The sequence below is a fragment of the Pseudophryne corroboree genome, chromosome 3 (assembly GCF_028390025.1).
Source record: "Pseudophryne corroboree isolate aPseCor3 chromosome 3, aPseCor3.hap2, whole genome shotgun sequence".
Taxonomy (NCBI): Eukaryota; Metazoa; Chordata; class Amphibia; order Anura; family Myobatrachidae; genus Pseudophryne; species Pseudophryne corroboree.
Window position 1 is genome coordinate 229,485,297 of NC_086446.1, and position 26,404 is coordinate 229,511,700.

At 44.0% G+C, this 26,404-nt stretch overlaps 1 protein-coding gene across 2 annotated transcripts in view; it reads right to left on the reverse strand.

The window, feature by feature from the left end:
* The window catches only part of ARHGAP27 (Rho GTPase activating protein 27), a 156,640-nt gene extending 131,978 nt beyond the window's left edge, over positions 1 to 24,662 (reverse strand). For both annotated transcript variants that reach the window (XM_063958876.1, XM_063958875.1), the window contains exons 1-2: positions 24,303 to 24,662; positions 21,660 to 22,519 (exon numbers count right to left, since the gene is read on the reverse strand). In XM_063958876.1, coding sequence (XP_063814946.1) covers positions 21,660 to 22,499 — 840 coding nt within the window. In that variant the 5' untranslated portion in view covers positions 22,500 to 22,519; positions 24,303 to 24,662. The remainder of the gene's footprint in view (positions 1 to 21,659; positions 22,520 to 24,302) is intronic.
* Between the last annotated feature and the right edge of the window lie 1,742 nt (positions 24,663 to 26,404).

The following is a 26,404-nucleotide window of genomic DNA, read 5'->3' on the forward strand; positions in this document are numbered from 1 at the left end:
CATTACTATAAGGAGGAAAAATGACAAATAATGTAAGGGGCATGAATCAGGATTATTTTTCTTTCCTGTGGTGGCTAACGTCTGGGCGTGCAGGTTGCAAAACTGGGGTATAAGGAAGTCTTTTCCTGCAATGCCACGCCCCTTTATGCAAAGCCACGCCCATTCCAACGAAGCCACACACCCTTTTTTGGCAGCGCGCGCATATTTGTCCCTTTCAGAGTGCCAATTATGGGGGATTGGGGGGGGGGGGGGCGCCGAAGAAATTTTTGGCTTGGGGGAGAAAAACTTCTAGTTACGCCACTGCCTGAGGAAGCTCCTCTTTCACTGTGGACTGCCTGTTGGTGTGTCTGTCCCCTGGGAGTACCTCTGACCATCACCCTGTACAGCTTCCTCCTCATCTGCCAGTTCCCTGTTTGGCTCTGTTGGTACTTACAGTACACAGCTGCACATGAAGACCTTAGGATTTATAGAAATCAAATAGGAGGCCCACATTGAGAGTTTGCCTAGGGCCTCCAAGCAGGGGTGCTTTAAGAGAGGAGGAGGCCCGTATCCAGCCTCCTCCGTTCTGGCCCACTCCTCTCTTCCGGGAACGCTGAGAGTCTGAGTGGAAGGCTCAAACTCTACGGTGTATGTGCAGATCTCTAGGAAAATGGATCAGTGTCCATTTTCCCAGTGATTTTTGTACTTCACATGCCCAGAACTTGTATGCGGATTCATGGGACTCCGGAGGGGTGAGTATTCAAAAAAATGGGTGCAGCGTGTGCGGTGTGGGCCCTGCCTGGACTCAGCGGCCTGTGTGCACCAAACACACACTTCACCCATTATAGATATGTCAGTGCCTCCAAGCCTCTAGCTATGCCACTGGAAGTATGCACTTACAGAAAAAATGTATGGCTTTCCTATATCAGTTCTTAAGTAAGCCATGGATTGGTTGATGCAATATGAATAAAAGACAATAATAAAGTGAATAATGCAATTAATATCTTATTGCTACAAAATACAGTAACTTGTTCTTGTGCATCAGTGTTCATATAAATATATAACGTATTTTGTCCTATATAATGATACTATAGTCTAGTAATCATGGTCATTTTATGATACTTTCTCTGCTTACAAGACACAGTATTGACAAAGGACATTATGCTCATTTGTCTATAATACTCCTTTCACACCGCAAAAATAACCCGGTATCGACCCAGTATATTGCCGGGTCGACACTGGTCGCTGTGCCATGGACAAATTCCCGAGTCGCCTGGCCCGGTAATTCAACCCGGGAATAAAGAAGGGTTATTCCCGGGTTAGATACCGGGTCAGGTGCTGTGTAAATGGGTTGCCGGGACGATGCGACCCAGGACCTGTTCACTGCATAGGGAGAGGCGGCGCGGAGATGATGTCATCTCCCAGCACCACATCTGCACCCGCCCCCGATGCCGGCTCCATCCCCACCCCCGGGTGGAAACTGGCCCAGCATATTGCTGGGTTGGGATGGCGGTGTGTAGGGTCCAAAGCCGTGTCCCGCCCGGGAAGGATCCGTTTCCAATTCCCGGGTGGGACTCGACATTGCGATGTGAAAGTGGTATAACCAGGTGGTCTTCAGTTTGCCGGCTGCTGGGATCCCGGCGCACAGTATGCCGGCGCCGGAATCCCGACACCCGGCATACCGACCCCCCTGGAGGGAGAATAGATAGCACGCACTGTGCCCGCAGTGTGGCGAGCGCAGCAAGCCTGCAGGGGGCTCATTTGCGCTTGCCCAGCTGTCAGTATGCCAGCGGTCGGGATTCCGGCGCCGGTATGCTGGCCGCCGGGAGCCCGGCTGTCGGCATACCATACTACACCTGTATAACCTGTGCAGACGCTTGATTCCACTCATTGACAATATGCACCTGTCCCTCAGAGTCCCTGTCTGACATTATGTACTGAACTTTATCCAGCTCTGGAAGAGGGCAGGAAATGCAACAGCTACAAAAGTGTTACATGTAAATATAACAAAATAAAACCATATCGGTGAGCTTATCATTCATCGCTACATGCATCTTGCAACATGTTTTATACTCTACCCTAGTTTCTATGGCAGCAAAAGCTATTTTTAGCTTTCATGCACAGCACAGGTAGAACACACCTGGAGACAATTCTCCCCTCAGGCCATTGAGAAATGAATGATTGTGGATAGAAATGAATAGAAACAGTTTCTTCCCTTTGGCTGTTGCTGCAACTATGCTGCAGAAGATATAATGGAAAATAAATATAACATTTCCATGCCTCCCAACATGACCCATTCCAGAAGGGACAAAGGGGTGATTCAGACCTGATCACTGGGCTGCTAACTTCACTGTCCTGCGATCAGATAGTGACCGCCCCCAGGGTGAGTGTAAATTCGCCATGCAAGTGTGCGATCCTATGTGTACGCCGAGCTGCAAAAACATACCTCCCAACTTTGCTTGACTGGAAAGTTATGGGGCGTGGCCTACCGAAAAGGGGCGTGACCTCGCGGCAAGTACCACGATCACAAGCCACGCCCCCGTTTTCGTCATTATGGGGGCATGGACAGCGCTGTGAGAGCTGCTGGCCATGCCCCCTGTCCCTCTCTGCCAGGAATAGATGCTGTGCACATACGCACAGCGTCTATTCACCGCTGCTCTCCTCAGAGCAGTGAGTGACAGGGAGGGATCTCCCAACTGCCCCCCCCCCCCCCCCCCCCCACTCGCGGGACACTGCGACCCACGGGTGGGACAACGGGACAGACCGTGAAAAACGGGACTGTCCCGCCAAAATCGGGACAGTTGGGAGGTATGCAAAAATCCACTATGTGCAGTCTCTGCACAACCCAGGACTTACTCCTACAGTGCGATGAGAACAGGCTGATCGGGGCAGGAGCTGATGTCAGGTCAGACAAATGTATAACTAGCTCTTTTGACACTTACATTGCACCTCATTATGTATGAAAGCAGATAATGGTAATCTGCAAACATTTAATGATTTTGCCGTCAATTGTATGCGCACTTTTGTGGCTTATCATTTTCCACATATCAGTAGGATTACCTGTGGGGTCTCAGCTGTGCACAAGATCTCAGGATGCTTGCTTGATCTCACACATGTGCAGTGGAGTTTGCCAGGAGGTAAGACACAGCGTATCAGCATTAGGCTGATGTGCTGTGGGTCTGGCAGGGATTGCCAGAGGGAGACACCACCCTGGGGGCCGAGATGTTAATACATCTCTCCGTTATTGCTTCCTGATTCGATTGGTAAGAGGAGAAGGAAGTTAACTATAGCGGCATCATAAATGCCGTTATAGTACATCTGCCCCATATTATTATATTTCAGGTAGTAACTTCAAGTAGGGCAAACAAAACAAAGACCTAAACTAAAACAGCATAAAAACTGAGGTCACTCACTGTTACACCATTCTGAAGAGACTGATTTGCTACAGTACATTTCTGATTCACCCATAGATGTATGCACTTGGCGATGAAACGCGCGCACACGCAAGATTCATTGGCAAAATAGAACTGTGTACAACTGTGGGACCCTAAAACTGCTTTAGTTCACATGATCTGCAGGAACTTGCCTAAGTACCTGTTACAGGTATTACCAGAGTATAAAAACTTTTTTCCTGGACTCTGTCATTAAGGAAGACAGTCCAATATTTACTTAAAACCAAAATTCCCTAAAACACTCTGAAAACACATGTAGCCTCCTCTTTACATGAATCAGTGGCATATGGGACACATCTGTACAGTGCTCCTGTCTTCTGCGGTGGGCAGTGGAACGTCACAGACAAATAATACAGTACAGTTGGTATAATCATGGGCAACAGATCAGCTCTTGATGAAATCCTCTAGTTATTGGACACATCCAATATTAATAACTTTATGCTTGGAAAAGATTCCTTTTACTCTTATTCTACATACAGTCCTCTGTAAGTTCTCCCTCCTATATGGACATATACGTTATACACATGTTATGGTCAACCATGCTTTGTTCTTTGGGTCCCTGTCAGAATAATTTGTGCACAGTTAAGCGGATTTAGCAGTTTCTGGCTGGACACACTATCTGTCCTGTATATTCACATACAAGGCGAGCACAAAGTTAGTATAATATCCAAAAACGTAGCACATTTCAATGCATATTTTAGAGTTGTAAGCCTCTTGAGATGCATTTGGATCTGCATGGGCGGACTATACACCCAGTTTGTGAGATGTCATCATCAGCATGTATTTGTACCTGTCCTATAAGCAGGTGCAATAGATACACTTCCTCACAGGTGTTTATGCACATACAATTAAGCATAATTTTAAAATATGTGTATGTGTTTTATTTACACATATTATCAGAGCCGGCCCTAGGTATAGGCAAACTAGGCAATTGCCTAGGGCATCTGGTATGCCTAGGGGCACAAGCAGATTCTGCTGATTAAAATGATATGCGGCATGCCTATATTCTGTGTGTAGCATTTCGTATGCAGTTACAGCCACAGTCTCACACAGTATATAGGCATGCCGCATATCATTTTAATCAGCAGAAGCTGCTTGTGCATCCTAGCCACATAGCAATGCAAATAAAATGCATTTTCATAAAAAATAGGCACCCGACGTTAGCAGAGCTGCCAGTTGACTCACGCCAGTCAACTGTCATTATGTGTATAAGGGCACAAATAATGTGTGGCAAATGTGTAAGGGGCACTATGTGTGTCATTATGTGTATAAGTGCATTAACAATGTGCAGCATATGTGTAAGGGAAATTATGTGTATAAGGGCATTAATAAGGGTTGGCATAATGTGTAAGGCGCATTATGTTTATAAGGACATTAGTAATGTGTGTCATATGTGTAAGGGGCATTCCTGGGTGGTAATATGTGTATAAATGCATTACCAATGTGTGGCATTATGTGTATAAGGTGCTCTTCTGTGTGGCATAACGTATAGAAAGGGCACTACTGTGTGGTCTAATGTGTATAAAGAGCAATATGGTGTGGTGTAATGTGAATAAGGAGCAATATGGTGATGTGTAATGAGAATAAAGAGCAATATGGTGTGGTGTAATGTGAATAAGGAACAATTCAGTATGATGTTATGTGAATGAGGGGCACTACTGTGAGGAGTAACGTATATAAGGTAAAGTGGTACTACTGTGTGATGTAATGAGAATAAGGGACACTATCACATGATAAATTGTGAATAAAGTTGCACTACTGTGAGGCATAATTTGAATTAGGTTTACTATTGTGTGGGCATGCCGCTTGCCAGCAAAAACACATACCTTTTTGGGCTGTGCACCCAGTGTGTACACTGTTCTTATTTAAATTACAGGGGGTAGAAAAAAAAAAAAAAAAAAGGACTGCTAATGGTGGGGGGTGATGGTGCTGGGAAAGGGTTGCAGGGTCAGAGGCGAAACTAGCGGTGGTGCTAGGGGGCACCAGCCAAAATCTTGCCTAGGGCATCATATTGGTTAGGGCCGGCTCTGCATATTATACACATATGGGACAGGAGTGTTAAGCCCAGTACACACTAGCCGAGCCCCCACCGACGCCGATATTGGCGGCGGCGGGGTGCCGGCATCGGCAAGTGCATACTGACTTGCTGATGCCAGCAGGGAAGGGAGTTACGGCGGGAAGGGGGCGGGGGGAACGGCACCCATGCTGCATCTGCAGCATGGCTGGTGTTAACAAAGACTTCCTTCGTCTGCACATGTTCAGATGAGGGAGGGGGTCGTTAACGATGCACGGAAGAGCGCATCGTTAACATCATTGAGTGTACACACTTGACGAGATTGTAAAAGATCTCGCTCAGATCGGCCCTTCTGAGCGAGATCTTTTACTTTCTCGTCTAGTGTTTATGGGGCTTTAGATATCCTTGTCCATTTACTCTGGATCCTGTGAGAAGCACCTGAAGATCGGGAAGAGACACTTCTCGGAGCAGGGCTTGTACTAGCAGGGACGTGCAGTCAGGGGAGGCAGAGTCTGTTATAAATATCTTCTTTTATTATTTTTACCATTACCCCTTTTCCCCCAGAAATTGAAAAATCCATTCATCTTAGGGCTGGGAGGCAGCGGGAGAGGTGCCTCCCGCTGCTACCATTAAAGTCCGGGCAGCGGGGGGTGGGCACGGGGCAGGGCGCAGCAATGGGCTGTAAAAGCCCATTGAAAATGTATGGGGAAGCGGCACCACTACAGGTGCCTCAATGACAGGGGCGTGCATTCAGCCCACGTGAATGCATGCCCCTGTCAGTCCCCCAGTTGTGATTGGGCCAGCGGATCCACTGATCCGCTGGCCAGCGGGCACAATCGGCGGTGCGACGCAGCGGGCATCGTATCGGCGGGACCCGGCGTGGAAAGGGTGGCTGGCAGCAGACCTGGATCCGAGAGGATCCAGCCCCTGCCAGCCACTTTGCAGAGTTCGGCAGCGGAGAGCGGCTTCCAATTTCAGAAATGGCGCCTCAGCGTAATTTTTGAAATTCAAGATGGCCGCCGTGAGCCAATCACGGATCGCCGCGTCATCGCCCCGCCCCCTCAACTGGCTTATATAAGCCAGCAGCGAGGTAGCGGCGGCCAGTCCGGCGGCGGGGAGGGAGCAATCAAGAGCTCCCGAAGAACGAACACGCCGGAAGCCCTGGGGAGGCGGCGGCCATGCAGAAGAGCTTAAAGGCCGCCGCCCTCCAGGTGAAGACGACGGAAGTCCTGGAGTAGGGGTGGCCATGCAAAAGAGCTTAAAGGCCGCCTCCCCCAGGTGAAGGTCCTGCACAATAAAATACTAAAACATTAGGTGTTGTGTTTTTAGTTTAATATTTTCTTTACAGGCGGACTACGGGTGCCAGCGGGCCCTTAATGTCCGGGCATGCTGGCACTTGTGGTTCTCCAAGTGCCAACATGCTTGGGCAGGCTTGCTGGGACCTGTAGGCCAACTGTAAAGAACAATATTAGTATGCAATGAACCCCGCACCCACCGCCACCAGGGGTGCGGGGCACAGAACTGGGCTTTCAGCCCAGTGCTGGTTGTTGCTCAGGAGGGGGGACCCCCCTTAAATTTTTGGGGCCCCCACTTCCTGAGGAATTCCAACCCTGGGCTGACTGGTTTGGGGGGGGGGTGTAATGTTATGGCAGGGGGACCCCACACTGAGTGCCTCCCTGCTATGGCATTACTCCCCCTAGCTGGTTCAGCCTTGTGCTGGTCTTTATAAAACAAGGGGAACCCTATGCTTTTTTTTCTTTCTTTCGGGGGGAGAGGCGAAGCCAGTGCCTCACCAGTCACTTCCCTCACCGCACGCCACTGGCTTGTAGTATCTGGAAGGTGTGCTTTTTTTGCAGTAACCCTTCCCATTTAGGTAGCAGCCCTGCGCTGATCAGCTTGGGTTGGTTTCCACTGTGACAGGATAATTATACTTTCACAACACTTTTTCACTTATTAGACCTGGCCATTCAGACTATAGCATACACAGATATTGCTAAACAGCTCCACCCTGTGGCAACTATAATAACTGAATAAAAAAACAAACCACTGCTAGCTAGACGTGCACAATACAGTGTGTGTGTGTGTGTGTGTGTGTGTGTGTGTGTGTGTGTGTGTGTGTGTGTGTGTGTGTATACATACATATATATATATATGTATATACTGTATCTATATCCGTAAATCTACTTCCCATTAAGAAAAGACATACTGGCTCAAAGGGTTTAAATTGTACTAAATAATAGTTCACATAAAACATACAATACTGGTCAATATGGACACAATAAAAATAAGATAATATATATAAATAATCCTATAATTGATCCAACAATAAAGATAGAGCTATTAGAATAATTGCTAAATGTCTTCTCCAGATTTCTTCTGTTTAACACTAGTCTTGTTAGATACAGTCTACTAACAAGACTACATTTACACAGAAGGAATCTGGAGCAGAAATTTACCAATTATTCTAAAAGTGCAGAATTATAGCTATTTAATTTAACCTTGGATATACCTATATAGTTTTACTATCCAATTCCCGAGATTAAAGAATTAGTGGATTTCCACTCTATGTTTTTTTTAACTATAATAACAGCACAATTATAGAAACACTGGAGGGAATTTGATTGCCGGCGAATGGGGTGAATTGTCATTGCTGTAGTGTTTAAACGCTTATGGGGTTGCGGCCAGTGGCTGGTCGAACAAGTCGCCGTCAATTGCATTCCCCCACATTATGTTTAATTCTGATTTAGATTTTGCATGTAAAATGGTCAAAATTGCATCCCCTTCACAAATAATGCGGATTTCTGACTGTATTTGGTGTTGCTTGCATCCATGCCGCTGCACTTCCCCCATCCATCTGCTTGTGAAAGCAGTTGTCATCACCATCAGCATGCATCTGCACAAGACCTACTGTATAGTACAGATGTGTCCTCCTTCATCGTTGCTGTAATTACGTTAAATTACCCTTCTAGTCGGGCCTAGTTGTGATTGCATTTACTAATGCGTGGGCTTCTTTTTGTGCATTTTCCCAAAAAATGTGTCTTATTCGCAATGCTGTGTGAATAAGACGCACAAGCAGACTCGCTGATTAAAATGATGTGCTGCATGCCTACTGTATATTCTGTGTGCAACTGCAGCTCTATCTGCGTACAAAGTGCTAGGTTACCGTCTTTTCCTGGATAACACTGTAATGAAGCATTGCGTATGCAGATCCCCCCCCGCACAACTCTCTAGCCTCTGCATGCTTCAAATCTGCTACCCCCTCCCTCTTTGTGTCCGCCCATGTCCTTCTGTAATGTGAGCCAATGGAAAAATTAGGGCACTCTAGTGGGAGATCCTTAATTTCTTATTACCACAATAATTCCTGTTAATTAAATGTATGCCCATATGACCTTTGTACTTACATCATAGTTGCCTACTTGCCCGGAATGGGCGAGAGGCTTCTCAAAAATCAGGTGTCCCTCCCAGACCCCAGAAGAACGGGAAAGTCACCCAATATCAACTTGTTCCCCTGCTCGGCCACCCACTAAACAAGTAAAGTCTGGGCAGTCTGATGACGCGATTCTTGCTGAATCGTGTCTTCGTAGCCACTCCACCTGCTGTATAATGGCAGTAATCTTGGCATTATTTAGCAGGGGCATGACTACGATGATGCGATCACGGCTGCCCTGCCTCCTTTTAATTGTCATGCCTCTACCCTGCTCCCCTTTATACGTTACACCCTGTACTTTCAGGGCCGGATTAAGTCTTGGGGGTGCCCGGGGCACTTTAGACAGGGGGGCCCCAGTGGAAGAGGGATGGGGGTATATAATATTGTGCATACCTCCCAACATGTACCATTCCAGGAGGGACAAAATGCTCTTTCAAGGACTTAATATATGATTGTAGTCACCTGTGTTGAACTATTTCATTGATAATAAGGATGTTTAAACACAACACAGGTGATTGCAATCATAACTTAAGATGGAAGTCCAGCTAGAGAGCATTTTATCCCTACAGGAATGGGTCATGTTGGGATGTATGGATTGTGTATATTAAATTTAGCCCAGAGGAGAAATAGGAGTGTGTATATTAAATTTAGCCCAATGGTATATATTAGATTTAAACTAATAGTTTAATAATGCCTGGGTACTGTTTATAGCTCCACCTAATTGAAAGACAACTATTTTATAAAATGTTCTTGTAGTGGAACAAAAGGCAACTTAAACAACCTTAAAATACACATAGAAAAATCGAATTTATAATTTATCTTGTCACATGCAAAAATAGCAGCAGCCTCTGTACTACTTACACACTGGGATAGGACTCAGGAGGACTCACTGTGTGTGTGTGTGTGTGTGTGTGTGTGTGTGTGTGTGTGTGTGTGTGTGTGTGTGTGTGTGTGTGTGTGTGTCTAGACCCTCATTAGATATCAAGTTACACAGGACTCAGACACCACAGTGATCCCACCCTGTGTCACTTGCAGCTATCTCCACACTCCTATTTCTCCTCTGGTTGGGAAGCTCCGTCGATAGTTCATGACATCTGATACTGCTGTTGCTCACATTCTGGCTGTCTGGTTCTGCTGCTGCATAAGAGGGAGTGATGTCAGTGTGCTCTGGCCGGGGAACCCCTGAAAGAAGGCTGTTTTAAATTCTCTCTAATCCTATACACTAAGGCTGTCCCTCGAATTTAAATTTACCACACACTCTACTGCACGTATATTAAACATTTACCACACACTCTCCTTCACGTATATTAAACATTTACCACACACTCTACTTCACATATAATAAACATTTACCACACAGTCTCCTTCACGTATATTACACATTTACCACACACTCTCCTCCACGTATATTACATATTTACCACGCACTCTCCTCCACATATATTACACTTACTACGCTCTCTCCTCCATGAACAATGCTGTGCAAAAACTTTAGGCAGGTGTGGAAAAAATGCTGCTTTCAAAAATAGAAGTGTTAATAGTTTATTTTTATCAATTAACAAAATGCAAAGTTGATGAACAAAAGAGAAATCTAAATCAAATCAATATTTGGTGCGACCACCCTTTGCCTTCAAAACAGCATCAATTCTACTAGGTAAACTTGCACAAATTAAGAGATTTTGAAGGATTATAGGGCCTAATTCAGACCTGGTCGCTAGCAGGCGATTTTTGCACTGCTGTGATCAGACAGTCACCGCCTACAGGGGGAGTGTATTTTAGTTTTTGCAAGTGTGCGAACGCATGTGTAGCAGAGCTGTACGAAAAGATCTTGTGCAGTCTCTGAGTAGCTCAGGATTTACTCAGCCGCTGTGATCACATCAGCCTGTCTGGGACCGGAATTGACATCAGGAACCCTCCCTGAAAATGCATGGACACGCCTGCGTTTTTCCAACCACGCCCTGAAAACTGTCAGTTGCCACCCACAAACGCCTTCTTCCTGTCAATCTCCTTGCGATCGCCTGTGCGAAGGGATCCTTCGCACAAACCCATCGCTGAGCGGCGAACAGCTTTGTACCCGTGCGACGCACCTGCGCATTGCGGTGCATATGCATGTGCAGTTCTGACCTGATCGCAGCGCTGCAAAAAATGCTAGCGAGCGGTCAGGTCTGAATTACACCCATAGTCAGGTGTATGGTTAACCAATCATACCATACAGGTGATAATGATCATCATTTTTATATGTAAGTTGAAACACAGGGGGTAATTCAGACCTGATCGCTAGGCTGCGTTTTTGTACAGTGGGCGATCAGGTCTAAACTGCGCATGCAGCGCAATGCAAAAGCGCGTCGCACAGGTACAAAGCGGATCACCGCAGGGAGGGTTCCTGACATCAATTCTGGTCCCGGACAGGCTGAAGTGTTCGCAGCGGCTGAGTAAGTCCTGGGATACTCAGAGACTGCACAAAATCCGTTTGTACAGCTCTGCTACACATGCGTTCGCACACTTGCACAGCTAAAATACACTCCCCTGTGGGCGGTGACTATCTGATGCAGCAGTGCAAAAATCACTCGCTAGCGAACAGGTCTGAATTAGCCCCACAGTCATTAACTGAAACAGAAACAGCTGTGTAGGAGGCTTACACTGGGTGAGGAACAGCCAAACTCTGCTACAAAGGTGAGGTTTTAGAACGTTTTATGTCACAGGTCATACACCATGGCAATAATAAGCATAGCAACAAGTCACAACGTAGTTATACTGCATCAGCAAGGTCTCTCTCAGGCAAAGATTTCAAAGTAGACCGCAGTTTCAAGATGTGCTGTTCAAGCTCTTTTGAAGAAGCACAAAGAAGCGGGCAACACTGAGGGCCATAGACGCAGTGGTTTGCCAAAGAAACCTAGTGCATCAGATGAAAGACACATCGTGCTTACTTCCCTTCAAAATCGGAAGATGTCCAGCAGTGCCATCAGCTCAAAATTCATAGAAAGGGGTCCAGGTACACTAATCTACTCTTCGAAGAAGTCTGGGCAGAAGTGGTCTTCATGGAAGAATTGTGGCCAAAAAGCCATTCCTTCAACGCGGAAACAAGGCCAAGTGACTCAACTATGCATGGAAACGGGTGTAGTATGTAAGGTCGACAATGTCTAGGTCGACCACTATTGGTCGACAGTAAGTAGGTTGACATGGTTTCTATGTCGACATGTACTAGGTCGACATGACAGAAGGTCGACATGAGTTTTTCCACTTTTTTGTGTCGTTTTCTCTGTACAGGGACCGGGAACCCCAATTAGTGCACCGTGTCCCCTCGCATGGCTCGCTTCGCCCGCCATGCTTCGGGCAAGGTGCCTTGCTCCGCTACCGCTGCGCTCGGCACAGGTTACCGTTCCCAATTGTAGTCCACGTGGATCAAGTGAAAAACTCATGTCGACCTTTTGTCATGTCAACCTAGAACATGTCGACCTAGAGTCCCTGTCGACCTAGAAACCATGTCGACATACTTACTGACGACCTATGGTGGTTGACCTAGACATTGTCGACCTAAGTGTGGTTGACCTAGAGACCGGATACCCATGGAAACATAGGATTTGGGGTGCAAAAAAATGGCAGCAGGTGCTCTGGACTGATGAGTCAAAATTTTAAATATTTGGCTGTAACACAAAGCAGTTTGTTTGCTGAAGGACTGGAGAGCAGTGCACTAATGAGTGACTGCAGGCAGCAGTGAAGCATGGAGGAGGTTCCTTGCGAGTTTGGGGCTGCATTTCAGCAAATACAGTTGGGGATTTGGTCAGGATTAATAATGTCCTCAATGCTGAGGAATACAGGCAGGTACTTATCCATCGTGCAATACCATCAGGGAGGCATCTGATTGGTTCCAAATTTATTCTGCAGCAGGACAATGACCCCAAGCATACAGCCAAAGTCATTATGAACTATCTTCAGCATAAAGAACAAGGAGTCCTGGAAGTGATGAGATGGCCAACACAGAGCCCTGATCTCAACATCATCGAGTCTGTCTGGGATTACATGAAGAGACAGAAGGATTTGAGCCGGTCTACATCCACAGAAGATATATGGTTAGTTCTCCAAGTGCCTGCCGAGTTCCTTCAAAAATTGTGTGCAAGTGTACCTAGAAGAATTGATGCTATCTTGAAGGCAAAGGGTCACACCAAATATTGATTTCAATATAATTTCTCTTCTGTTCATCAACTTTTTGCATTTTATTAATAGATAAAAATAAACAATTAACACTTCTATTTTTTAAAGCATTCTTACTTTGCAGCATTTTTTTCCACACCTGCCTAAAACTATTGCACAGCACTGTATATTACACATTCACCACGCACTATCCCCATGTATATTACACATTCACCACGCACTATCCCCATGTATATTACACATTTACCACACACTCTCCTCCACGTACATTACACATTTACCACACACAATACAGTATTTAAGTTACACCCTATTTCTACTTTAAATAACATGGTACGCCTATTATAACTATTTGCAGGACATTACCCTGACTACAAGCACAATCAGCAGTCAAGTCTAACTTCACACTGCTCAACCAATCAACTAGCTAGCAGTTTTTACTCTGCTGTCTATATCTTTTTTTTTTTTACTCTGGATTGCAATAATTTTAAATGAAATTGATCCAGGGTATGTATTTTTGTATCAATTGATGTTGGGTAGGGGGTAATAAAAAGGTTATTGCAAATCACTGGTAAATAAAAGCCACCGTGTGGCTGACGGTGGCCATGACGGAAGGCATTCGATATGCCGGCTGTCGGGATCCCGGCGCTCAGCATACCAGCGCCGGAATCCCGACAGCCGGCTTACTGACAACTATTTTCCCTCTCGGGGTGTCCACGACACCCCTGGAGGGAGAATAAATAGCGTGGACCGCATAGCGCGCCACCGTGCCCGCAGCGTGGCTAGTTCAGCGAGCCCGCAAGGGGCTCTTTTGCTCTCACTCCGCTGCTGGCATACCAGCGGTTGGGATCCCGGCGCCGGAATTTATGAAGCACCTTTTTCCTGAAAACTATGCAGTTTCACTGTGATTTAAGTATTGGGACTACTTAACTAAAGCTGCAGGCCGGTGCCCCCATCAATCCCAATAGGGCTATGGTCAGGCCCTATCTTTGTCCCCATTAGCCACTTTGTGCCTATAGGGGCATGATGTATCAACAGTTATTTGCATTAAAAAAAAAGAGAGATAAACTTCCGTTTTCTATACTTTTTCATTCTTTAAGCATCGTCTGAATGTACTGTATGTACGTTTTTCGATTTTATTTATCGGGATTTCTTTCGCTAAATTATACTTTTCGACTTTTTTTCTAACTTCTATTGAAAATTAATGGGAACCTTATGTATCATTGCATAGGCGTGCGCAGCACATTTTATTAGAGGGTGCACCGTCGGAGGGGTGTGTCTAGCACCGCCTTTTGGGCGTGTCTAGAACCATCTATTGATGGCCAACGCAATATAAAATATCCACCCTTGTACCAATCCTAATAAAGCAGATACATTGTCAGATGTTGTGGTGTGCACCAAACAAACACCCCTGATGGCACTCACTGCAATTACACTGCTCCTCCTCAGCCTGGTCTGGCTGCCCCTCTCTTTCCCCTGCAAGCTGCAGCAGCTTACTTACAAGTCAGTAACTAAACTGACAGTCGCAGACTGGTATTGCTGCTGCTGCTGCTGGAAAAACGAGTGACGTGTCAATGTTGCTGCCGACCATCTGCCAGTATTGAATTTGTCTTCCTAAGAGGAACACTGGCTGCATGCTGATCCTCATCAGTGGCTGGCGTTGGCATAGCATAGAAGGAGAGAGGTGGGTGTGTGACGGGTGTGATGGGTGGGTGTGCGAGCAGTATGGCATAATCACGTCACATCATACTGTTTTTGTACATGGAGGTGGAGCTGGAAGTTTGAAAGCCGGTGTCAGTGGCACCCTTGATTAACCCAGGCGTCCGGTCAGTAATACAGTCCTGACAGGGTGCAGCGCAGAGGGGACAGTAATCAGCTTGCTCGGCGATCGCTACATCAGGCATGTGAGATCAGAGTGCCAGACATTAGGGGGTGCCTGTGCGCACCAGGCACCCCCCCTGCGCACACCTATGTATCATTGGATTATCGTGAAAATAGACTGTAACTTTTCATATCTTTTTTTGACAGCTTTTACTGGCGAGTTTAGCAATAGGAATAAGGGGAAGTTTGTGGACTTACCGCACAGATCTTAAAGAAATGCTATTAGTATTGTGTGTTATACAACCCAATATTGATTTATACATATAACTGCAAGATTATTCTATGAAAAAGTGGGTGGTGCTCCCTGAGAGAAAAATAGAATACAAAGTTATTGACTGCGGCCGCATTGACTGCGGCTGCGGTTAGTCACTCTGACCAAAGGTTTTATAGAGAATTAACTACATTTTTAAGGTTTGGTTTAAAGATTATTTCTTGGTAGGCTATAACCTGCTCGTATGCTATTAGGAATAAGTATATTGATATAACCTATGCACATATAGCTAGGTGAAATATAGATAATATTACTACTCGTGGAAACCTCCTTTCCATTATCAATCACCAACCTTATTTTCAATACTAAGGTTTAGGGGTCCCGGTCTGTTATTCATTGGTTGCGCTGACATATTGTCATCAGCCAAAAGTAGGGCCGGCTGGCACACCTTACATACCTTGGTACTATTCTTATTTTCACATTGGCTGCTGTGAGAAGGGGTCTCACATTCCATATTCGATGCGATAGCAGATACGGAACAGCAGAACCCTGAAATATACCCTAAGGCCTTGTCTATCTCTATCACCTTGCAGACAACCATTTACATTTAATATATACCTGATGAGGGTCTGAGGCCCATTACAAATGATCAAACCTGTACAATTTTAATTATGTTTTGTTTTATGTTTGTATGTAAAGTTTGTGAATATTTCGCCTTTTAGAATTATGAGTTAGACACACCAATTTTATTTTTATTTAGAATAAAAGTTAAGTTTTATGATCTTATTCAATACAACATGGGTAATACTTAGTTATACACACGAGTGCCCCAACATAGGAGAGTCTATTACCATTCTCTTTTGGTATCCCCCTTTGGAGTTTAGCAATAGGCCATGATTGTTCTTGTAGATCCACCTCTAAAGTTACTTTTTTTACAAAAAGAATATGCTAAATATATCTCCCTTTATCTAATTTATACTTATATATATATTGAACTAGTCTAAAAATGTACTAATATTTTCTATATGTTGTTTGCTTGACATTTATATTATATACATACAGTATAAAAAAATCTCTTTTTATATATATATATATATATATATATATATATATATATATATATAGTCACATATGCTGTTGTAACAGCTTTGCTTTATTGAAAAAAAACCGAGGAGTGCCGCCTGTTTATTTTGGAATTGTGGAATTTTATCTTAGTAACATGTTTAGAACAGTCATTAGAATAATCGAATTGTCTTTGTAAAAGTTCCCTCCTCTTTCAGTTTTCTAAGAAGTGTCCCCATAGTAAACTAGCTATTCTTTACTGCTAAGTCAGGTACAGTATGTGCTGAATGCCACCATGGAACTCTCTGTGCATGTCCGGCTCTGAAACAGAGTATGCACATTTCATTAAATTTTTTCGAAATGCGACAAAATGACCGAAAAGTAGAGCAATAATTATCAAATTTTTGGGCTTTTATCGCAATCACATTTCTGATTAAAAAAATATATACATACTTCGAAGAAAAAAAAATCGAAAAACACACGATAAGTGACTAAAAAAATGTAAAAACTTATCACATTTTTGATACATCAGCCCCATTATCCCTGGTAGTCTCCATTCTCCTCTAATACCATACAACGCATATTCTGTATGTACATCTGCTGTGTCAATAGCTGTTACTGATAACTATAGCCATCACTTTACTGCCAAACTCCTCACTAGGATAGCTTGTTTTCTGAGCTGCTACCTCGGCAACAAATTGTTGATAAAACGGAATGAAAAATCATCTTTTAAGCGCTATTATCTTGCTTCATAGTCATGCCCCTCCACAAGCTTACACCCACTTTTTCAGAGCGTAGTAATAATAATAATAATAATAATAATAATAATAATAATATTTACATTTGAAATGGAAATTAAAAAAATATTTCAACAATATTGGTGACTGGAAAAAAAATGATTTATTGTAAGAATAAAAAAGCATTTACTATTTAAGTTTCTGATATAACAGCAGAAGGCTAGTGGTGGTAAATAGGCTTCCCATAAAACATAGGGCGAGGCGCCGAGGCCCTACTTCCAGCGAACACACTTCTACAATCTGTCAATTAGTTAGAATTGATGCTCCTTTCCAGTGGTTGGCAGCCTGTGGCTGCATCAGATGTTAGTGGGCAGAGCCGGCCCAAGGCATAGGCAATTGCCTAGGGCATCTTGTATGCCTAGGGGCACAAGCAGCTTCTGCTGATTAAAATGATATGCGGCATCCCTATATTCTGTGTGTAGCATTTTGTATGCAGATACAGCCACAGTCGCACACAGTATATAGGCATGCCGCATATCATTTTAATCAGCTGAAGCTGCTTATACATCCTAGCCACATAGCAATGCAAGATGCATTTTCATAAATAAATAGGCACCCGACGTTAGCAGAGCTGCCAGTTGACTCACGCCAGGAACTATATGTGTCATTATGTGTATAAGGGCATTAATAATGTGTAACATATGTGTAAGGGGCACTTTGTGTATCATTATGTGTATAAGGGCATTAATAAGGGTTGGCATAATGTGTAAGGCGCATTATGTTTATAAGGACATTAATAATGTGTGTTATATGTGTAAGGGGCATTACTGTGTGGTATTATGTGTATAAATGCATTACCAATGTGTGGCATAATGTGTATAAGGTGCTCTACTGTGTGGTGTAACGTATTGAAAGGCACTACTGTGTGGTGTAATGTATAGAAAGGGCACTACTGTGTGGTCTAATGTGAATAAAGAGCAATATGGTGTGGTGTAATGTGAATAAGGAGCAATATGGTGTGGTGTAATGAGAATAAAGAGCAATATGGTGTGGTGTAATGTGAATAAGGAGCAATTCAGTATGATATGTGAATGAGGGGCACTACTGTGTGGTCTAATGTGAATAAAGAGCAATATGGTGTGGTGTAATGTGAATAAGGAGCAATATGGTGCGGGGTAATGAGAATAAAGAGCAATATGGTGTGGTGTGGTGTAATGTGAATAAGGAGCAATTCAGTATGATGTTATATGAATGAGGGGCACTACTATGAGAAGTAACGTATATAAGGTAAATTGGTACTACTGTGTGATGTAATGTGAATAAGGGACACTATCGTATGATAAATTGTGAATAAAGTTGCACTACTGTGAGGCATAATTTGAATTGGGGGTACTATTGTGTGGCCATTCCTCTTGCCAGCAAAAACACATACCTTTTTGGGCTGTGCGCCGTGTGCACACTGTTCTTATTTAAATTACAGGGGGTAGAAAAAAAAAAAAGGACTGCTATGGGTGGGGGGTGATGGTGCTGGGAAAGGGGTGCAGGGTCAGAGGCAGAACTAGCGGTGGTGCGAGGGGGCACCAGCCATAATCTTGCCTAGGGCATCATATTGGTTAGGGCCGGCTCTGTTAGTGAGCAAGGATTTGGTAGAATTATATAAATAGCTAGCTTCTATGTGCTAAGAGAAGAGCCTGCTCCCCTGTATCCTGTGTTTGCCGAAGAATTGCAGGAACTCTCCTCAAAATCAATGTATTTTCTCTTCAGAAGGGAAATGACTGATGCTGACAGCTGCTAGAAACAAGACAATGGTTTCTGGGAGGAAGGAAACCAACGCTTCTATTTGTAAGGCAGCAATGACAAGGGACTGACCAAAACCATAATACAGTACGTCAGAGATAAACTTCTCAGGTGAAATGGAAGCGTGTGCTCAGATCATTTATTGTATAAAATATAACCTGACTTTAAATGTTTTTTTATAGGGACGGATTATCAGCACTGTCTCTATTCTATTCACACCTGGCAGTGTCCATACAGATCACACGTTATCTATAAAACTGCATCATTACATCCACGTGCCTGTCCCATATGCTGATAACCACCCCAGATAGTTCTCTCAATTGCTGTAACATGATACAATACATTCATGAGCCTGTAAAACTGGTCACGTTTTATGTGCAGCCGGTAAATTAATGCTGATTAGTCCCATAAATTCCATAAGGATGAAATATTATTGGTATTCCTGAGAAGTTCCATATTATACTTCAGTAGTCACCACTGGGGTTTTTTCAGAACTAGACCAGAGCAATGATGGGAAATGTTTTCCCTCTGACATCTTGTGGCCCTCAGAGTATACACCTGTGTCTCTGAGCTAATTTAGGGTGGGATGCCGCAACGATAAACATGCAGTCAAACCTCCCAAAATTTAATTTTCAGCGGTCTGGCCGCATAGATGAGGTGGGTAACGCCATCTTTATGTGGCGTTACCCTATACAAACCTATGGGCTTCTATCACATTCCCCCTAAGAGGGATCTAATCAGTTGCGGGAGAGGGAGGTTAGGGTTAATCTGCGGCAGGGGTGGGCTGGGGTTAGGGTAAAATACTTACCTGGAATCAGTCGGGATTCTGCCCGTTGGAATTCCGCTGTCAGTCTTCTGACTGTTGAGATTTTGTGCCCAACCTAATAAGAAATATGTGATCTACCCATGAGCATAAGATCATGAAAATTGTTTTTGGGACTTTCCAGTGTTTTTTGATGGCATAGACCGAAGAATAAGGGACATATTTGTGAGTGAACAGTTTTACTAATCACAACTACTAGAGAAGTTATATTGGGGCAATTTGCCAGAAGACTGCTGCCGGGACAGTGCATATGATAAAATCCCAGAAATGATTTTTACAGTATAGTCATAGCTTCCTTTATCACTATACTGCTAGGTTCAGGCATTGCATGCACAGCCATCGCTGCGCAACTGTGTTACAGACGCTACTGATATCAGCAGTGTGACTGCAAATCACTGTAAATGTGTCACAGCATATAACGCACACACAGACTAGAACGTAGGAAAAATAAGGGGCAATGGACCTTATTCAGGAAGGATTGCAGATTCTGCTAAAATTGCGAATGCATCGCAATATGCGGGCTGATGGCAAAACCATACGCAATTACCGGAACATGAAAGATTTTCCTATCTGTGCCAGGCAAGGTCATCCACAATTCTTGCGGCTCAAGAGGCTGGAAGTGGACATCGCTGATGTCAGAGACCCTCCTTAAAAACACCTGGGCAAGCCTGCGTTTTTTCAGATGCACCCAGAAAACATCAGGTTTCCGCCCAGAAACGCTGGCTTCCTGTCAGTCAAACAGCGTCTGCATGGCGTTCACGATATGTACGCATTTTCTGTCACTATTATTACTCGTGCAATGCGAACGCTGTGCATGCGCAGTCGTTCGATAATTGGCCAGATTGCGATTCGCAAATTTTGCAATCCTTACTGAATATTCCTGTTCCATCCTATAACGGTGCTATATTATTACTAGTTTTATTATTAAACAGTTTTTTGTGGAATTATTTCTATTCACTTCAGTACAAATTAAAAGCTAACTCTTAAAAAAATGCTAAAATGTACTGAATGTAATATGGAAGAATGATAAATATAGCAAACAGGTTCCAGATAGAGTATGAGTCAGTAATTATAGGTATCGTAATTAAAACACAGTCAGCATAAATAATAGGGTAAATAATAGGACAATGGTATAGATTGAGACTTGGGTAATGATCTTGTTATTTATAAAATATTCCCACTCAGTTATAGTTATATCAGTTTGTCCACTGGAGACACTATATGTAATTCTAATCAAAGGGAATACAATTCCAAAATATGTTTTCTTCAATAAAAACCCCAACTAATAGAACTGAGAGGAGTCATCCACCTCCAGCTTACATAACTGGTTATTTTGGGTATAGTTATGAAGTCTGAAGAGCCAGTTTCACTACTTTTCGCTATACCTAACGAAGGGTTATAACCAGATGCAGAGGGATCTCGTCCAATCAGTCCCTGCAGCCAGCTGGAAGGGTTGGGTAGGGAAGACTGGCAGACGGGATCCCGGCGTTCAGCATACAGGCACCGGGATCTCGACCACAGAATGCTGGGAGGGGGGGTGAGTGCAACAAAGCCCCTTGCAGGCACGGTGGCTCGCTGCGCTTGCCGCAGGTTCTATTCCCACTCCATGGGTGTCGTGAACTCACACGAGTGGGAATAGGACCTGTGGGTTGGCATCGCGGCTGGCGGCATTTAGACTGAGCGGGATCACAGTGTCGACATGCTCGGCGGTATCATAACCGCATCCCAGCTGAACTCTGCCCAGTCTAATTACACAATCTTAGAAAAATGCATATTTGCATAGTGTATATATTGATATGTACTATAGATATATACTGTCACTTGGAGATGATGTCATCTTTAAGAGCTGACAGAGGGTCCAGCCTGCTGTGTGAATGGGGTTTCAAGTCACTGTGACACAGCTTGAAATTGTGTTCAATAACCCAGGTTGGCCTGGGTGTTTTGGTGTGAAAGGGGTATATGTAGCGCATCCCCCAATGCCGCCTCAAGAAAAGCTTAAACTAGTCTGAAAAATGTTATGTAATATTGGTTACTGATGTTAGTTAGGGAGATCTGTGTCATGTCCACAATAGGCACATTTCAGCAACAGTCATTTATACAAACATATCGTTCATTTAAAAGTACCTTTTCTGGAGATGTAACGCCACCCATTCCAGCCATATTGATCTGTTGGATGAGTAGCTCCTCTACATGGAACTGGATTTCTGGTATGTTTGTACCTTCTAGCTGTCGGCTGAATGATGCAGGTGGCTCAGACTTGATGGCCTGTAGATCATTAAGAGACTGGGTGGGCCTTATGGTGGTTTTCAAGTGCGGAGGGCTCATGAAGCTAATGCGTTTTTGGGGGTCCAAGATTTTTTTGGAATTGTGGAATGTTCTCAGTGGCCCCAATGTACGTCCACCATCAGTTTTACCCTGTGAAATTACTTGTCCTGCTTCAGCTGCTGCATTCCCATTGACCACTGATAAGTCCAACATAGAGTGAGATGGCCTGGAACGTACAACACTTAATTGCTGCATGTCACCTGATAGCAATTCAATGGCGGAATTGGCCTGCTTGCTGTCAGTGCCAGCCTTCTGTACACGGGACAATACTGCATCACTGCCACCACTTGACAACAATGAAGGCATACCTGCACTGGGTTGTGGGTCTACTGGCAGGAACGTGTAGCTATATTGAGTACAGGGTGCTTGTTCTATCACATCCTCAGAGCACGCCTGAAAAATCTCAGTTCCATTGGAGCTCCGGCTAGAGGACGACAGGACTTTTACATATTTTGCTGGAATATAAAAAGGTTTTGTCTTGTTATCTTGGCAGACGTGCCACCAGTGCTCATTAGTTCTCTTCAGGAGTATATACCTCTCATGTGGTTTTATGGAGATAACGCTCCCTTCTTTTGTTATGTATTCAAACTCATGTTCCACTAGCACACATTCCTTCTCCAGAGATGCAGCAGTTTCCATCCTGACTGTATACTTCTTCCCTGAGAGCATCAGGAGTAAAAGAGATCATTAGTGACAGGGCCTAGCTCTGCCCTAGACTTTCTGCTTTATACACTATAATAATTCCCAGTTCAGTGCGAGAAGAGACCTGTGTACATATCTGACATATTTAAAATTCAGGAGGGGGGGGGGGGGTAAAAGTAAGACACACAAGAGTCAGGTAACATGATCCAACAGCTCTTACCGACACTGAGAAATTCCATTCATCTCTCTATTCCTATATGTCACCTGTGTGTCTTTCAGTTACTAGACATTATGCAGCAGTCAGGATAAGATTAACCATGCAATGACAGCAGTGAGGTCATAGAAGGTCACTTACAGGTGTAATCATTGTACTACCCACTCCAGAGACCATCACATAGTTCTTATTGAATGTTATGTGTTAATGTAAAGAAATATTTCCAGCCAAGCTGCAATTATCCGGAACGGGAGGTTGGGGAACAGGGCGTAGAGGAAGCAGAAGAAACTTTTGTAATCTGGCAACTTGGAATCAGGTGAGTCATATATTGTGAAGTTAGGAGACACCCAAAGTACAGCCATAATGATAAATCACATCAGAGACAAAGCCTCTATACCAATATTAGCAATACTTAGCTATAGCACTCAAAAATAAGACTGACTGATTGACGTACATTAATAACGCTGAGATATAAGACTATACTCATACTGCACCCACAAAAGCAAACTCTATACGACACAAAAGGAAATTTGGCATATGCTTGGGAAACGGGTCCATGCATAAATTTGGAATCTAAACCACAACAACGGGCCTTTTTGTCTGTCATCAAATACAGTCAAATCAAGAGTGTTATTATATGTCTGAGGCACGGTATACACAGTGTTTTCCAAGACAATGACCTAAATAGGCCAAAAACAGAACAACCAATGGCAACTTCCCAGAATGCACCTCAATAAATCAGAACAATCCAAAAGGGTACACTCTAGTTGTATACTATGAAACGTTCTTCAAGTAGTAAGACTTGGTAAACAAAGCACTAAAGAATAACTAGATGTCATTAAATAAAGCAGTTACATCTGTGAAATAGCTGTGTTTGCTGAACCTGCAGCCAGATGAGTTCTTTAAACACTTCTTTCCTGATTCATCTCTCCTGTTGTACTCTCCGTCCTGCTCCTTCCTGTTTTCCATGTGTTTGTGGAGCACAGGAAGAGTGGGGGGTTCCTGTGTGACATTAGTAATGCACCCCACACCCTCCAGCCAAAGTTTATTACATGCAGAGAGAAGCTGGCTTGTAAAGATAACAGACTCAGGTGGCTATTTCCTGCACTACACTGTCACAGTGCAGTCACAGCTAATATATGGCACAGTATATGGAAATGATGATTGATAAATACATTGTATTCTCCCTATTGTCACTCTGTTGGTAGGCATAGACAATTAAGCTGTATATGAATATAGATTTAGTAATACATTTAGGGAAGGAGGAATTCTGCGTGAAGATATTTTTAATTAATGTAATCTGGAAGACTCAAATAACTTTTTGTTATTTAAATTATCTCTAATTGCCCTTCGTAAAAAATTTTAAAAAATTGGTAAATTTACATCTTTCTATCATTCACGTAACCTGAAAATGGGACATTCATTTTACACTGAGGAACCACTGACGTTAGTTTAATACCAAAACACAAATCACTCTGAAAACTAATCTTGTTCCTAGTGGAATAATAATAATAATAATAATAATTAATAATAATAATAATCATCATCATACAAAATACCCAATAGAAACATGAACTTTGTCTTACCTGTGGATCCTTACTGCATTGTGTCAGTGTCCCGAGCAGCAGTGTTCTGCCTTATCTCCATTCCATAAAAAAACAAAAGATTTAAAAAAAACACAGTCCAGGATGATGATTTAGGAATTAGGGCAGTGGCACATAGCATTCAAAAGGGTTGGACAAAATGTAGAGCTGAGTGCAGTCTAGAGGCAGCATACAATGTTCTAGGGCAGCGCAGACTGCAGAGCTGGATGCAGATTACAGACAGGCTACGCAGTGCTAAGGACAGTGCAGTATTGGGTACAGCATAGAGGCAGTGTATGAAGTGTCTGAGGCAGTAGAGAGGCAGTGTGTTACGTGTCTGGGACAGAGGAGAGCTGGGTGCAGTATAGGAAGCAGTGCAAATGTAGATCCGATGAGAGAATGTGTTTCAGCTTGTCTTTCTGTCTCCCTAACATTTCCTGTTCAGCAATATCTAGAGCAACCACTCAGACCTGAGATTCATACACTTCCTTACAGCAGACTTTGAGAAAGGTTTAAACAAATTAAATAGAATATCACGCCTTTGCCCATGGGAAAGATTTAGCAACATTAAACATGTCTTATGTTTGGACCATGATCAATATATCAGTTCCATACATCTAGAAAAGAACTCAACATAGTTAAAAAATGTAGTTATTTATTTAATTTGTGAACGATTCCAAAACAATTATGTGAAAGTACGTGTGTAAACCTAATTGGTACTGGTTTGAGGCATTTACTTGGCACATCCCCAATTTTCCTCTGCTACAGCTACTGTATGGCATGGTGATGGCAGTAGGGCTCCTGAATAGATGGTGCTTAACACGTAGGACCTGGTGGGGAGGACACATATGGACAAAATGTGCATTGCAAGTCAAAGAGCGTTGAGCACCAGACCATCTCAAGATATAATAACTATAACAAAGTATATTAACTTTTCTCTCTCTTACATGCACGGCTTCTCCATCCCATCTTCCTCCAGCACATTACTTTTGCAGATTGGAAATGTAATTTATTATGCACTCCTTACTCCACCAGCCAAAATCCTTAATGACAGCATTAGACATGTTTTAACAAATTTCCAGTTCCAACATCTCCTACACATACTGTAGATAGCTTTAAGCATAGATATCACAACAGTTAATGAATAGTATATCCCAGTTCACTCAACCACACACAGTATAAGGGACTGCAGGTCTGAGGCTTGTCGATCCTTGTCTCTCACCGGAGAAAATCCATTAATGGATGGAACATCCCCACACATGAGGAACTTTCGCTTTATGCCCTCCTGCGTGGACCTTCTTCCCATCAGACAGAACTGACGTCCCAATAGCCGACTCTGCCACTATAACACATCCCAATTTCAATAAACCTTACCTCTATATATGTTGGAACGTTCGTCCAAAAAAGATGGCTACTTACATAGGTATTGATAATGCTGATTTATCCTTAGGAATGAAAGACCGCATAGGGAACATAATGTGACCACAGCGGCATAAACGCACCGTCCAGGGCCTCCGCAGCGCCGCTCGAGGCATCACCTGGCCTGTGAGGGGTTAATGTTTTTTGGCTGGGAGGAACTCAGAGAATGGGCCGGGGGCCCATTGGCTGCAGCATGAGAGGGGGCTGGCCTGTCATGCATATATGCAGCTGGCAGGATACTTCCTGCCTCTCTTCAGCCTTTTCGTTAGGACTGCAAGTATTGCTCTCCATTACATTTAAATCACTCCTTATTCTCTGCTCACATCTCATTTCATACTTTATATTTCCCTTTCCTCTGATCTTTGCTTTTTCCTATCCTTATAATCCTCTACTTTCTAACTCCTTTTCTATCCTCACTTCTCGTTGTATTTTATTCCTTGTACCTGATCCTCGCTCCCTCATGGCCGCTAGAATGCGCCCCAGCCGCTCCGCTGGCCTCCCCGCCCGGCTCATGGACGCGTCTGATGTCCAGCCAGCACGGGGAAGAAATGCTGCGGCGGCCGTACGAGAGCCCCAGGGCGCGCGCGGCCAGGCTCGGCCGCCCGCCCGGGCTCCCCCGCGCGTGCGCTCTCCGTCCCCGCTGCTAGCCGCGGCAGGGAACGGAGCGCTGGGCGGCCGGGGAGGTA